Source organism: Ambystoma mexicanum, chromosome 7q (assembly GCF_040938575.1).
Source record: "Ambystoma mexicanum isolate Mex_15411 chromosome 7q, UKY_AmexF1_1, whole genome shotgun sequence".
In the NCBI taxonomy this organism is placed as follows: Eukaryota; Metazoa; Chordata; class Amphibia; order Caudata; family Ambystomatidae; genus Ambystoma; species Ambystoma mexicanum.
Window position 1 is genome coordinate 504,723,191 of NC_090941.1, and position 14,834 is coordinate 504,738,024.

The 14,834-nt window shown below is 44.9% G+C and overlaps 1 protein-coding gene across 3 annotated transcripts in view; it reads right to left on the minus strand.

Annotated features, from left to right (window-relative positions):
• Positions 1-14,834, minus strand: part of RB1 (RB transcriptional corepressor 1) — a 2,466,185-nt gene that overhangs the window by 2,042,106 nt on the left and 409,245 nt on the right. For all 3 annotated transcript variants that reach the window (XM_069639386.1, XM_069639387.1, XM_069639388.1), the window contains exon 8: positions 11,092-11,237. In XM_069639386.1, the coding sequence (XP_069495487.1) occupies positions 11,092-11,237 (146 nt within the window). The remainder of the gene's footprint in view (positions 1-11,091; positions 11,238-14,834) is intronic.

The window sequence follows — 14,834 nt, forward strand, 5'->3', positions numbered from 1 at the left end:
TGGTCATGCTGCAGTGAAAATAACCTTCCTTCCCATGGCGTCCAACTTCTTTCCCTCATTGTCCAGAGGGACTGAGGACCATGAGGAAGGGTGCGATTACCGTTTCCTCATGGTCGCTGAAACCACAGAGTCAATACACTCAGTACTTTTTCTCCAGCATATCCTACTTGGCTGGGGCCGTGCAAGGGTTCTTTAAGAGGGCCAGGCCCTCATCCCACATGTCGTCCAGAAAGGGCACCAGCATGATGTTCTTCCTCTTGGCTTCGCGCCTCTGGTACAAGAAACCCTCCTTGGTTTCCGCAGGCGTAAACTGGAAGAGTTCAGAGGCCTTGGCAACCATGGAATGAAACTACCCCACCTCATCTGGTGGGGACGCCATCGGTTGCGGAGACCAGCCAGCTGATGACTATATTGCTGTCTTCCATCATCGCAGTTTCCGTCCCAGGGTCCGGGTCCTCCAGGCGGGAAGACGTCGGAGGCGCTTCCTGTTCTTAGCCAGAGTTTGCTTGGGAGCCGCATGGACCGGAGTCTGCAGCATCCTTTTTTGGATTGCCGACACAAATTGTTTGGGTTGATAGTAGGTCTATGGATACATACCTCGACTGCGCTGGCATTATCGGAACAGTAGGCCCGCCGTCACCGTCCTCCACGTCCTCGTGGACCATGTGCAGGGACTCTAGGTCCTAGTTGTCAGTGGACAAAACCTCCATGGCCTGGGGCAGGGCCTGGGGCTGGGGCTGGACAGGGACTTCTTTGCCCCCCCCCACCCTTTTTGCACCCTGAGGGGTCGGAACCAGGCTCAGAGACTACATCCTCTTTTCCGGTGTGCCATCCGGCTTTGCCACAGTCACAATGGAGGCTTGCCACCTCGGAAGGAGTGAGACCGTAGCCGCAGTAGGGGTTACCTTCACGGGGTCAGACCTTTTCGCCTTCGAGAGAGCAGCCACCACCAGCTCAATTGTTGACAAAGACTTCTCCTCCGCCGCCTGGGTCTTCTTGGGCAGGTCGCCCACCTTCTCCTCTGCCCTTGGCTTCTCAGGTTTCTCCCGCAGCTTAGTTGGGTTGGGCGATTTCCTCTTCGAGGAGGAGCTCGATTGCTGGCTGGCAATGGAGACGGGTGGTGATGTTGACTGCGCACTGTCCATCGTGGGACTCGCTTGCGCGGCGACACTGATGGAACCGGACTTGCAGTGCTTGGCATCCTCTTAGGCCATCTCGGATGGGACGCTCTCACAGGACTTAGAAGCCTGCTGCTCGGACCGGCCAGTCCTGGGTGAGGCAAGACCCTGCTCGGGGGTCGGGGCACAGGGCAGAGGCCTTGGCATTCAGCCACACCGCCAGTCTACTGTGTCGATCCTTCAATGTTTTCTTGGAGAAGCCGAGACAGATCTCGAACTCTCCCTCTTTGTGATCCGGGTGAAGACAGTAGAAACATTGGAGGTCTTGGTCCTCTATAAGCATATTCCGTAGCCCGCATCTGGTGCAGGGCCTGAAAAGGGATCGTCCTTCCTCCTTCTCCTCCGTCATGGCTGGAGGTGTGGACTAGGCCTGATGGCCTTCTGGAAACTTCAAAGAAACTTTGATGATCCTCGCCCTTGAGGGGTGTTGAAATCCACTGACAGACGGATCCCCCCTGTCGGCAGAATTGGAGAAGAGCACACGGGCTCTTATTTGTCAAAAAAGGAAAAATTGTATCAGTAGCTCATGGAGCAAAACTCGGACTCCCAACACTGAAACGTGCAGTAAAAATCTGAGGATGGCTGCCAGAGGAGGGGCTTAGTGAGAGGACTGACATTGGCTGGGGGCAGTATGACCCAGAGTATAGTGATTGGTTTAGAGGAGAAATATAGTTTGTAAGTGAAAGTTAAACAGTTTTCTTTTACTGAGGATTCTCGGCCTGACTACGTGGAATATTCATGAGCATGTGAATCCATGCCAGACTCCATGCTGGAGAAAACAGAACACCGTACTAAATAGAAACTTGAAATTAAGCCTATTGAAGATCTGTTGAATACCCAACTGACTGAAACTTTGCAATTACGCTTATTGAATACGGAATGGAGTACAACTTTATGGGCAAAGTATATAACAGAGGAAGCCAAAGAGAAGGTGCTGATATGAAAACATTGTGGAAAGAGCACAAGTGTGAAAGAGTGTCATAGAAAGGTAAGGCATGAGCAAGACCACCACAAAATGAACTTTATAAGTAAATGAAGTGCAGCAAGCCCAAAGACTGGCAAGAGGTGTGTGACATGTTATGGCAGAGCCAGTAGGCTAACAAGGAGAAGCCAGAGGAGTGTAAATAATTCACATAAAGCCAAGAGGCCATTAAAGAGAAAGGAAACATGACTCTCTACACATGGACAAGTCTATAAGAACTTGTGTAGGCTGAGGTGCGTAGGGTTCCTGATTGTACGACCTGTGATGGGTGGACCATTTGGTCCACCAACTGCGCCTAGACCAGTGAACCCTGAACTGTAAGAACCAAATACATTGTAAAATAAACCAAGGAGAAACACTGCAAGTGAGCTAGTGAAGCAATCCAGAAAGAGGGCCAGGCTGACCTACGGTTGTGTTAAACTTTTTGAAAAGACTGAAACAAGTACAAGTGGTTGAGCTAAAGTAGTTAACAAAGGGAACCCCGTGACTTGAGGAGCTGCAAGTATTGCCTAGAGAACGAAGCATCAAGACCTTTTCTTTTGAACTGTGTTGCTTAGAACGTGGGCAAGGGCACCCAGAGGATTGAGTGGAACTTTATTACCTGGAACGTGAGAAAGGTAATAGCGACTTTTGAGCTCCCCTTCCCCAAATTCAAGGTTCTACAAAAGGAAGGTAATTGCTGGCAGAAGTTCAGAACTGTGTGTTGATCACCATACCTTCGAATAATGACATTCCTACTTGCTGTTTAGCTTTAGTTGAGAGAGCAACCATAGGTTTTGGACACAGAGGGACTTTTAAGTTGAACTCTTTGACTCAGACTTTTCTTGGTTTTGTTCAGGTAGGGAAATCCCACTTTAGCATAGGGAAAGTTAGGCTTCTACCATCCTGACATTTAAGTCAGTAAATATCTTGTTTGAACTTTAAGTCTGGTATCTGTGTCTTGCTTCATGGTGCCCTCACAGGTCTCCAAGTGGGCAGACATGAGCAGTTCTATACTCTAGATGGTGTAAGTACCTGGGTCAATGACTAATACTTAGCAAATGTATGGTTACATGGGCATACGTACCATCATCATATGTCAGTATAGCCCCACAAGTGCACGTAATGCCATTACATGCCAATAATATCCTCAAATGCCTCAAGGTCATCAGATGCATGGATTAGTCACCATGTACAAAGTATATTGTACATGTTGTAACATATGCAAAGTGCAGCCACAACTCTCCAGTGCCTTCATATGCCTAGTATAGCCACCTTTTAGAAGCTGCTGTGAGGAGACAATTGTGGCATTCCATGAAACATCCTAAACAAATTTAAGTGTAACACATGGCCTTGCAGGTGATGCCTTCCTATTTCAAGTGCTGCTTCAAAAACCCAAATAAGGCAATCATTTGCCTGTTCTAATCACCAGATGTAAGGTATATATACTTTGTTGCTGTTATGTTTAAGGAGTCAAGAGTAAGGCTCGGGCACAGTAACCAGCGTGGATACAATTTTGATGTTTAATTGATACACAAATAATAAGAAGGTTTGTGGAATTCCTACCTGTCCCCAAATCTAGGAGAGGTTTCCCTGTCTCAACAACACTAAGGAATGTCTGTGTCAGGATGTTAAACAAAAGAGCGTCTGCCGTCCTGTGTCCAGAAATCCTAATCTGACCCTTACACTCAAACTCTATATAACGTGTACAGGGAGGCTCTGGTAAGCTATAGTCTCATAGCTTGCTTCAAATGTTGTTAACGTAAAAGGTATAAGATGCAGAACAGAAAAAGGACAATATTTTTGACAGAGAAAGGGATCCGCCCTTCCTACATGTTTTCCAAGGTAATTTAGAAGTTTATCCAACACCTCTGGATGAAGGTCAATAATGTTCCACAGAAATGGTGAGGGGGAAGTGTGGGGGTAGGGTGCACAGGGGTTTGGTCCTCCCGTGTACCGCTCTTAGCACAGTATTTCACTTCATAATTCAAAGGGGAGGGGGAACGTCTTCTCCGTTGATGTCCTTTTTTTCGTACAATTCCACGGTTTCAGGGAAAATACTCCTTTTCCTTTACAGAGTTCAATTGTACTGTAAGGAATGCATGGTATCAAACAGTAAGACAGACACAAGTGATCACAGTTCAATGGTGTTTATTGAACTTCAACTGTGTTTGAAAAACACCCATCTAATCCTAAATCTAAAGATGGGAACAAGCTACAACCATCAAATAATAACGCGGTCCTAGTAGAGTGTGTCGAAATGAAAGGGCCTATACTAATAAACCTATTGCCAATCCTAACTTCAAAATATAAATAGTTTGGGAAACAATGTTACGCAAAAGAAAAGTGTTCAAGAAATGTTATGTCAGGATATTCAAGCCGCTGGCTTCCCTTCCCCCACGTTTTCAGCACAGGACAAGGCGGCACACTCTCTGGCTTCTCTAGCATGAGGATGCAGTTCAAAACCTCAACATCAGGGCCTTCTGTGTCAAAGTCTCTTATTTCAGAGGGCCTGATACAACACAACAAACACTGAAGTTCCTTTCTTCTTAGGATTTCAAATGTACACAATTTCTCAGGTGATTCACTATTCACCCCGGAAACCCTCCGTCGGGTTCAGACCCACTTTAACACACACTCTTCACTTGGTCTCTCACTCTGCCGGGCTCAGACCAAATTCATGCACTTCTCCAAACTTTTGCTACTTCATCAAAATCGAAGACATTCGACTGTGTGCTGGATTTAGCTTGACCTTTCGCAGCACCACTTTGATTCACACTTATTCGTTCTCTTTATACTGATCTCCCTCCACAAGGCTCAGGCCAAAATTATCTCCTTTTATTTATTTTAATTTTATTTATTTATTTATTTCTATAGCGCCGAAACCCGCAGGCATCAGGGCGCATTACATGAAGACAAGGACAACAGAAAAGTGACGGGACAGTAGAGTAAGATTACTGGTGTGATTAGATTACATTACATGGGCATTAGTGTTTAAGCATGTCCTTTATTTGAACAGCAGTGTCTTCAGTTTCTTCCTTAAGGATAGGTAGTTGATTCTAGCCTTATGCTGTTTGGCAGCTCGTTCCACTTAGATGCCGCTTAGGTAGGGAATGCTCGTCAAAGTCCATTGGCTTTTTTGGAATAAGTTACTTTCACAAACCCTTGCACCTTGGATCTTTTGTCACTTCTCAGCCGGGTACCTTACAGAGACCTTCGATTGAGCACCCTCACGGTGACGGACCACCCTGTCAAAGGTATTTTATCTTGCTCTGAAGTTCAATCACTCATCAGCAGTTCTTGTGTCTCTCATCACACGCGTTTTAACAATGTTCGTATCTTGTTGCTTCCATCTTTGGCTTTAAAACAGACCATTCTAGTATCGGTCTCCCCAACCTGCCGGCTGTGATGATTTCACTGGCGCTGATTCTCCCAGTCTTGATAAATGACACGGGAGGGCCCCGGGTATCTGCGACACACAATGCAGCATTCTTCCACCTGGTTTCCTTGTCTTATGCTTTCTATTCGCGAGGTTTCACGAAATTAATGGTTCCCTGTCAAAAAGGTCAAGGGAATGCACCCTCCTTGCGATCCTCTTCTGTTTTGCCATCTTTCGTCTCTCATTAAACTGCCATCTTGGAACTGCCGTTTCCTCGTGTGCTTTGCCTCACTCAGAGTGTGCTCTCGTGCTTTGCCTTTTATCTGTGTGGGGAAGTGTAATGGAAATCAGGTGTGTGTGATGGTCAGTAATTTCCTGTCCATTGTATTGGGACACATCAGGTATACGGCTCGGGTGTTAGTCCGTTCTCTCTCATAGCGAGCCGTCTGTGAGAAAGTGTTTGTGCTGTAAAAGGGAGGCGGTAGAGTGCCCAAATACCCTACCTGGGAGGATGCAGTAAAAGTGTTACAAGGAAGGGGATACTGCATCTCACCATCTGGTGCCCCACTCCCACAAGACCCTTCACCCAGGTGATCTTCCCGCACTGGTCCACCCCCCAGAAACTAGATCCTAAACCGATGGCCGTGTCCTGGCCACCTGGATGGCAGAACCCTGGGGACTAGCAGGCGAGACACCTTTTGGTTTCTCACAATAGTCAACACTTTAACACTATTCCACTTAGCACTGGGGGAATTAATCTCTTCTAGTTCCTTCGCTTATTATATTTAATCCCAATATAATATTACTCTAGGGGTAGGATTCCTCCCTTGCATTTCTCTTAAGTACACAGCGCTCTTTTTTGTTTAATTTCTCACACCCTTGTCTCTTTCCACCTCTGGTGTACTTTCTTGCCAGGGTATTTGTGACTTTCTTTGGCTCTTGAAAGGGGTATACGACTTGCCTTTTTGGTATACAATTTCAGATTTATTTGCCTCCTCACTCCAGGTTTACCTCCTTGCCAGGACATCACTTCCTGTCTTACTCCTGGTTTATTCTCCTGCCAGTATGTCACATAACCTCCTACTCTTGGTTTACTAACTTGTCAGGAAATCTCTTTACTTCTTCCCCCTGGTTTACTTCCTTGCCATGGTATAGGTTTACTACTTATCTTCCTCTCTGAGGTAGGAGTCTCACTTCTTATCTCTGGTTTACTTTGCTCCCAGAATATCACTACACTTATCTCTACTGGTCTACTCTCCTGCCAGGATATCACTTCACTGCTCACTCCTGGGTTACTCTCAAGAAGGGAAGCAATATCCTGTCTGATCTACCTCTTATGTCCTCAACAGGTTTAAAATCTACAACATCAATCACATCAAGGTATAAGATATATCAGACTGCCAAACTAGTAACCGTCTTTGGAAGCATTTGTGCAGATAATTGAGGTTTATGTAATTCAACAACTCTGAATAGGAGCAATGACCTTGCATCAACCTTAGGCCTTGACAAGGACCAGGGGTCGAAACACGTGTCGGCTGGCTTTTTCTCTTATCATTGGAGAATATAAACACCACATCCTTTATTTGTACATTCAGAACATTTGTTTGAACTACCTTTATAATCACATTGAAAAGACTGGTTTTGAGCGCAAGATACTCTCCCGAAGCCTAATCTCATTCTCCCGCTATGTGGTCCGCCCGCAGATAGCCACCCCATGGTCAGAGTCAGGTAGCTTCTGCCTTTCCGTGGCCACATAAGAGAAGCTAGCCTCCAGAAAATCAGTGGTGATATTGCTAGATTTGTCACATATATGGCAAGGGCAGTCTCAAATCCCTGATGTAGTAATAAAATGCCTCTATGGCCAACATTGGGGAAGAGGGGAGGAGGGCGGGAGGGAGGAGTGGGGCATAGGGAGTACTGATTAACTTAGACATAAGGCTCACTGTGGAATAGAGATGGCAGGATTCATTTAGATGGCAGGTGTTTAATTTAATGAGATACTGGTTATTCACAAATGGGTGAGGATGGCTGGTTACTCACCCAGTCTACTTTTCTTCTGTTGGTGTCCTCCTTGTAAGAGTAAGGGCAAGTCTTTTCTCCGACCTCCAGTCTCCCTTTGGTAAAGGTCTTATTTAATATGCCCATTACAGGGATGCAGTTTCTCCCGGTCCGTTTTCCCCCCAGTAAGAGAGAGCAAGTGTCAACTGGCTGCTTCCCCCTCGTCAGGCTTTATACCCACAGCAGGTTGAACCCGCCCCTTACCCCTAAAAGGCTACCCTGGTCAACACCTTTTGGATTGCACGGTTTCCCTCCCCCTCATGTTGAGTACGAGACCTCATGTGGAAGCAGTTTACGACTGATGAAACAAAACGTCTGCAGATAGTCTGCTGTACCTTGGGACAGGAAAGCACCCAGAGCAAAACCAGAGGTATCCGTTTGCAAAAAGAACTGGCAGCTAAAGTCTGGACATTTCAGTAATGGATGCTGTGTGATCATCTCTTAACTTCATGAACGCTTCAGCGGTTAGATCTCACTTATAACTCAACTTTAGAGCCTCCATGAGAGGTGCTGCAATCTATCAAAATAAAACCTTCAGCAACAAACCACAAACTCAATGAAGGTCCGGATGCCTCTTTTGGTTTTCAGAAACAATTTCCCAAATGGCGTCCATATTATCCACATTGTGCCGGACCCCCACATGCTCCACAGTGTACCCCATTGGCCTGACATGCTTAAAAATCATGCCGGGTAAAGGAGAATATAGTTCTCCATCTCACGGAAGAGCAAGGTACCAGTGGCGGTGCAGGAGTACAGACAGCTACGAAGTGCGAGAAGGCAGCCGGGCAAGCAACGCGCTTTGGAGAAGCTTGCAAGATGCAGAGCGGAGTGCACAGAAGCAAGTCGTGCTTCCTGAGGGCTGCAGAGGCTGGGGCGCCGTTCAGAGTGCAGACCCTTACCTAACACACCGACAGCAGCAGGTGGAGCCGCAACAGCCGGAGAAAAACAAGTTACTTCTTACTTTGTAACGATCTTTCAATGGGATGTTCCTCCGACGTATTCCTTATCTTAGATATCTCCTTCCAGCTCTGCCGGCCTCGGAAAATGTTTCTCTAGAGGGCGCTGCGTGTCGACGTCCGCCGAGTCGATGTCCCTCGACAGCCGCTGTATCGACGTCGACGTCATCCTGCCTATAAAGGCCGCGCGCAGCGTCCGTTGCTCAGTTCTGTTTTTCCGCGCTTACTCAGTGCCTCGGAATACCGTTGCTCAGTTTCGTAGACAATTTATCCTATTTACCTCGAGATATATTCGATCTGTACTCGATGGCTTCCTCGTCGGAACCGACAACCCCTCGCTCCGGCTTAAAAAAATGCCGAGATTGTGGGAAAAAGATGTCGCTGACTGACCCTCACAGAGTTTGTCTGTGGTGTTTGGGAGCTGAACACCATTGTTCGGAGTGCGAGGACTGTATGTCCATGACAGCTAAGGCCCTGAAGGAGCGTAGGGGGAAGCTGGAGAAAGGTAAGACTTCAAAAGCTTCTTCTTCCTTGACGAAGTCGAGACATTCGTCTCCTCGTCACCATTCGCGCTCCAGGTCTCGGAGTGGGTCCCATCACTCCTCGAGATCGAAGCACTCGAAGAGGAGACGTTGAAGATCCCCTTCTCCGTCCTCCTCTTCCTCTGTTTCTCCGAAGAGAATTCCTTTGCTCCACGAAACATAGTTCCCGGGCTGAATGGGAGGAATTCCGCAAAAATATGATGAGCGTCTTCGAGAAAGCGGCCTCGACCCCCTTTGACTGCCGAGAGCGATGCTCTGGTCGAAAGACCCGAAGGTCAAAAACGCTGCGAGTCGCAGTACCCGGCGAAGGAAGCTTCTCGAGCGCGTCACAAACCCTCGAGATAAAGAAACACCTCCTAGTTTAGGGGCAGTGAGGAATTGTCCACCCCTCTTTTCCTTAAAAAAAGTTCTGTGTCCGCGTCTCATTCCTGACTCCTCAATGTTTTTACTCTGCCTAAGGAGGAAGGAGCTTTTGATTTCAGATTTCCAATGCTGCTTTAAGACACAGCAGCTAGGGCTCTAACTCATCACATGGGACAGGCTGAAGGAAAGCCGAAGATCACTATCGAAGACTATTGGACAACACCTTCAAACGTGAGGGACTCATTCAGGATAATACAGAAAAATTATTTAAGTGGTTATTTTTGAATTTACAAACAATACTAGCAACACATAAAATTGCATAGCATAGGGATTCATTAACAGCCCAATAGATGATCATGGTTAAGGGATTGTATTACATTTGGGTGCAAAATAATGAGGTCTAAAAAGCACTCGCAGGATGCACACAGTAAAAGAACAATGGAAAAAGCAGAATGCTTACAGATGTAAACTCAGACAACAAACAATTAACACAAGTTGAATCAAATATTCAAAAAAGTATCAGAATGAGTGTAGGACGGTTATTGATTAGAACACCATCTACTAAAAAAAGTTAGGAACTTTGCTTCGGGTTGCATATTAATGGGCAAGTTTTAATTTTGCAATTAGCATACAGAAATCCATCATTCCATGTTTATTACTGGAGAAGTATAGAGTAGACAAGGGCAGTATACTGTACTGCTCTAGCTCTATGTTTTTAATCAACCCATGTGACATCTGGACTGGTTGCACTTTTCTGCGTTTCATGCAGCCTGCACTATTACCTGCTATTGTCTTAATATTTATCAATAATTCATGATTGGGAAGACTTATTCGATTCTCCCCCTCCCAAGGATGTGGAAAATTAACGTTTTTCAAGATTGTCTTTAATGTCATGCGATTTATTTTAATCACAAAGCAATCATAAAAAAAATGCTACATGAAAGTATGAATAGACCTCATGTTTCAAGTGACTATCCTCAAACAAGTTTCAACTGAGATGGGGCCCCAGTCCTGAACTCAAAGGAAGTGGGCGATACATTTGGAATGCTTTAGACTGAAAGAAAATTAACCCAGAAGATTGCCAATGTTTTCTTGAGAAAATAAATTGGTTTTCTTGCTTTCTTTTATATCTTGGGGTTGGCGATAAGTTCCTTATGCAGCTGGAATCTCCAGGATAATTTGATCTGCTGTAGGTTACAGCACTCTGCTGAATAAATTCCCTTGACCCAACTAGCACAACATCACCCCCTTATGAGAAGAGATGGGGTGGTCCAACCATCATTTTCTGGCACTTTTAGTTAGGAATCCCACAGTCAGACCGCCTCCATCCTCCCACGTTCAGGAAAAGAAGATTGGTTGGATACTGAGAGGACCTATAGACTTCTGATTGTAAGACATGAAGACCCCATCACTACCAGATAGATGCAGACCTTGATTTTCCACCAACGTTCCTAAATTCAGCAATTGCACAGGTAGGTCCTCTTCACCACAAGATTGCTTGAACGGCCGAGGTGTTTTTTTAGAAATACCACATACAGTAGCATGTCATCTGTAAGTTTTGGTGTAACACAAATGCTATCCTAAACATAGCAAGCCTAAAAGAGGGAGTACACTTCCATAACTAAAAACTTTTTAAAACATCTAAACTTGTTACCTCATCGACATTACAACAGTTTTCTTTACAAAGGACTTCGAAAATGTCATCAGTTCCCAATTGATTTGACACATTTGTATTTCTGCTACGACCTCGCCGTGAGCTTTGTGTAGGGGTGCTACCTGGCCCACCAGCAACAGCAGATTCTGAAAGACAAAAATATGGCAGCTTTTAAACATAAATGTAACAAAGAATCACTTGTATGCTCTCTAAAGTACTCACTTAAGTCATGATGAAAACAGCAACACATTTCAGGACGCCTTTTATAACCAACGTTTTGGCAAGGCGATCACTTGGCTTTACAAAATTATATTTTCAACTGTTTTGTGAAGGGTCTTGTGCAAAGCACACCCATCAATGAAAGATGTTGCAAGAAGCAACCAAACAATACAGCATAGTACAGTCTGCTTCTTTTTGGCACACTAATAAGATATTATACATTTCAAATGTACTTGTATTTTGCACTTTTTTTTACTGCATACCCTTTCCTCCACACTTTTGTGACGTCCCACAGAACAGACTGGAGCCTGTTGCAAGGTGGCGTATTCCAGATTTTTCCAGCAGAGGCACATCAGCCATGCAACGAGAATTCCGCCCCAACCATGGGCTTATTTGTAAAGGAACTGGTCATACACAAAAGGTTCAAATGTGTTCCTGACAAGATTTTGCTGATTTGCTATTTTGCCCAGTCATAGGACATGTAAACACGTGTTTGGCTGCAGCAAGGGTCCCTATATGTCAATCCACAAAGCACCAAAAAAAAAAAAACTGGAGCAATCAGGATTCATTATGCGTTGATCCGCTTTCAACTTCTGGAGCAATCAAGGCACTACCAGAGCGGAGGAAATTCACAAACTAACATTTGAACTCCAGTCCATTGTGCACCAACCCTTCCTGGAGGAATCACGGGGCAAACCAATGACATCTAGTGCTGGCCTTTGTCAAAAACCCTCCATCCCTTGGATGCCAATGTAGATGTAAAAGCCAATCTCCTATGCTATGTGCCTGGTACAGTTCCTACTTGTTAATGTATTAGTCCTGATTAGGCAATTTGCCAAAATGTTTTATTTTTTTTTACAACTTTAATACACAGGGCAAGTCATCCAGTAAAACATAGAAGTACATCTTGCATGCATCAGTAGGCAAAAGTAGTGTGTACATCATTCAGCTGTAAATTTAGTTGTCACAATAAACAAAGCAAGATCAGTCTAACTCTGCCAGCAAAGATAGTAAAAACTAATGATGGAGCCCCAAACCACAACTCTCAGGGTGGCTATAACCAGGGTGTTTCCTGAAAAGTGGGGGCCTTCCAGGGGAATCTGGGTTCATAACTCAAATTGTGCCATAAGTCACAAGACTTTCCTTTTTGCTTCCGCTCTCTATCCTGCTGACCAACTTGTATGCTACGCTGAATAGTTGCCTGGCTACCCTCAGACTCACTGGTACCAGGTCCCCGCTTGACCAGTAGCCCTTGCACTGCCCCCAGGCCTACTGTGCACTTAGGTGCTGTATCTGGAACCCTACAGTCCCCTGCCTCCTTGCACTTACCAAGAGCCGTGCTGCCCTGGCTGCACTTCCCCCTTTCCCTCCCACCTGTAATTTTGCGTATTGCACTTGCATGATCTGAATGACAAGGTCTAGTAAGATTGCTTGTTTTGTCCTCTCTCCATCTTCCCTCCCTTGTCTTGTCGTACCAAGAATATACTTGTGTACAGGTGTGTTGTAAATGACTTATCATATCAAGCCTCAGCTGGTGTGTAATCTGAAGGTATAATATGAGTCATTTATAACACCCCTGTACAAGTGTTTCTATGCATCATGCATGTGTATATTCAATAAAAGGAAGCCAATCATTAAAATATTTTGAGTATTGGTTCGGGATCAGCACCATCATCTTTTCAGACACCAATGTGTCACATAGCTTAGTCCACCACATATGCAAGAGCGGGCCCTCTGCCCCTTTCCTGTTAGTCATTATAGTGATTCTTGTTGCAACTAATAGGTGTGTTTTAAGAGCTGCTCGATGCCCCGCTCCCTTCATCAGTATCTCAAGAAGTATCACCAGTGGGTCCATAGGCACCTGTGCCAGAGTAATTGCTTTAATGTGCGATAGGACGTCTTTCCAGAATACAGAGGATTTGGAGAGGGACCAGCACACGTGGAACTATGTGCCGGTAACTGCTGGAAAATAAATGGACTTGATTTTGTGTATTCTGCTCGGGGGTAAATGCCACCTATAGCATAGCTTATATAGGCATTTTTTGTTGTGGTGCATCTAGAAGACTTGTTCACGCAGGACCATATACGGCTCCAGGTTTCTTCGTCGAAGGGTCAGCAAATGTTTTCCTCGTACCTGGACATATATGGTAACTTTTCAGAGGCATCAGAACACTCCAGTAATTTGTATAAAATAGAGAACCTGGCCATAGTCAGTTCCAACTGAAGACTGAGCTCAAAAAAGTTTAGGGTCCAATGCCTCGAAGGATTTGTTACCCAATGCCTAAGCTGCATATATACATTGTAATCAGTCGTCTCCTTTCAATGGAACTTGGCTTTCGATTCCAGAAATGTCAGGGGTGACCCCTCTCAAAAGCTGTTGCTGGGTTTCGACTTTCCCTGCCTCACAACTTGCAAATCTACCTTATATCATGTTGGGCTGAAACTCAGGATTGTTTAAGACTGGGGAAAGTGGGCCAATGCCCAATGGGGTGCCCCATCGTTTAGTCACTTTACTCCAGTGGTGTGTAGTGTTACAAGTAGCATGTAATAATGATGGGCTATCCCTGGGTACTCTGGAGCTAATGAAAAGGAGGCGAGGGAGGGGTAACAGGACAGACACTTGCTCTATCTTACTCCATTCAGTAGGAGATCCAGAGATTCTCCAAGTAAATGCAGGGGCAAATGTGCAGCTAGATTATATCTGTGTACATCAAGAACCCCCATTCCATCCAGCACTGAGCGTCACACTACGCATTAGGACTCCCTTTTGGATTCAAGATTCCCCCTCCCAAATAAATGAAAATATATGTATTTTTTTTGGGTGTTATAACCAAAATTCGGTTTTTCACAAATACAAATAGGTAAATTCATACATTATTTCTAGATCATAAAAACATTTCCAAAAATAAAAGATTTCTTAATTACAAAAAGAGAAAAAAGACAAAATGACAACACAACCAATTACACAAATCTTAACTTCTCAACAGTACTATGGAGAAATAAACCCAGCCTGCTGCAAAACACGAACCACACTTAATGTCAGCGATATCTCGTGACCGGCAATCGGCCTTTCCCAAAACATCGACAGAGTCAACAAATCGACTAAAATGTTTGTCTTACATCCCACATCCCCTGACAATCTCTCAGTATGTGTCCAATAGTCTGTCTACTAGGGTCTTGACATTCAGGACACAGTATTTTAGCTTTCCCCTTAAGCCCCCAACGTGCAAGAACCGTTCCGGTCTGAACTACGTTGAGTCGGACTCCCAAAAAGTTCTGCCTCACTTTTTCATCAGGAATCTAACAAATATTTCAGAAGAAACCCAACATCTTATCACCGAAAGAGGCAGCTACAGTTGATCCATGCACTTGATCTATTGTATTTATCGAATCCATGGTTATCAAAGCCTTCTTTCATGTCCTCATAGGATTGGAGATTAATATCCCCACATCACTATCACAATTTGCAAGCGCTTTTAACGACCAATTCTCAAAATCCCTCAGAACAATTGACTGATCAGATT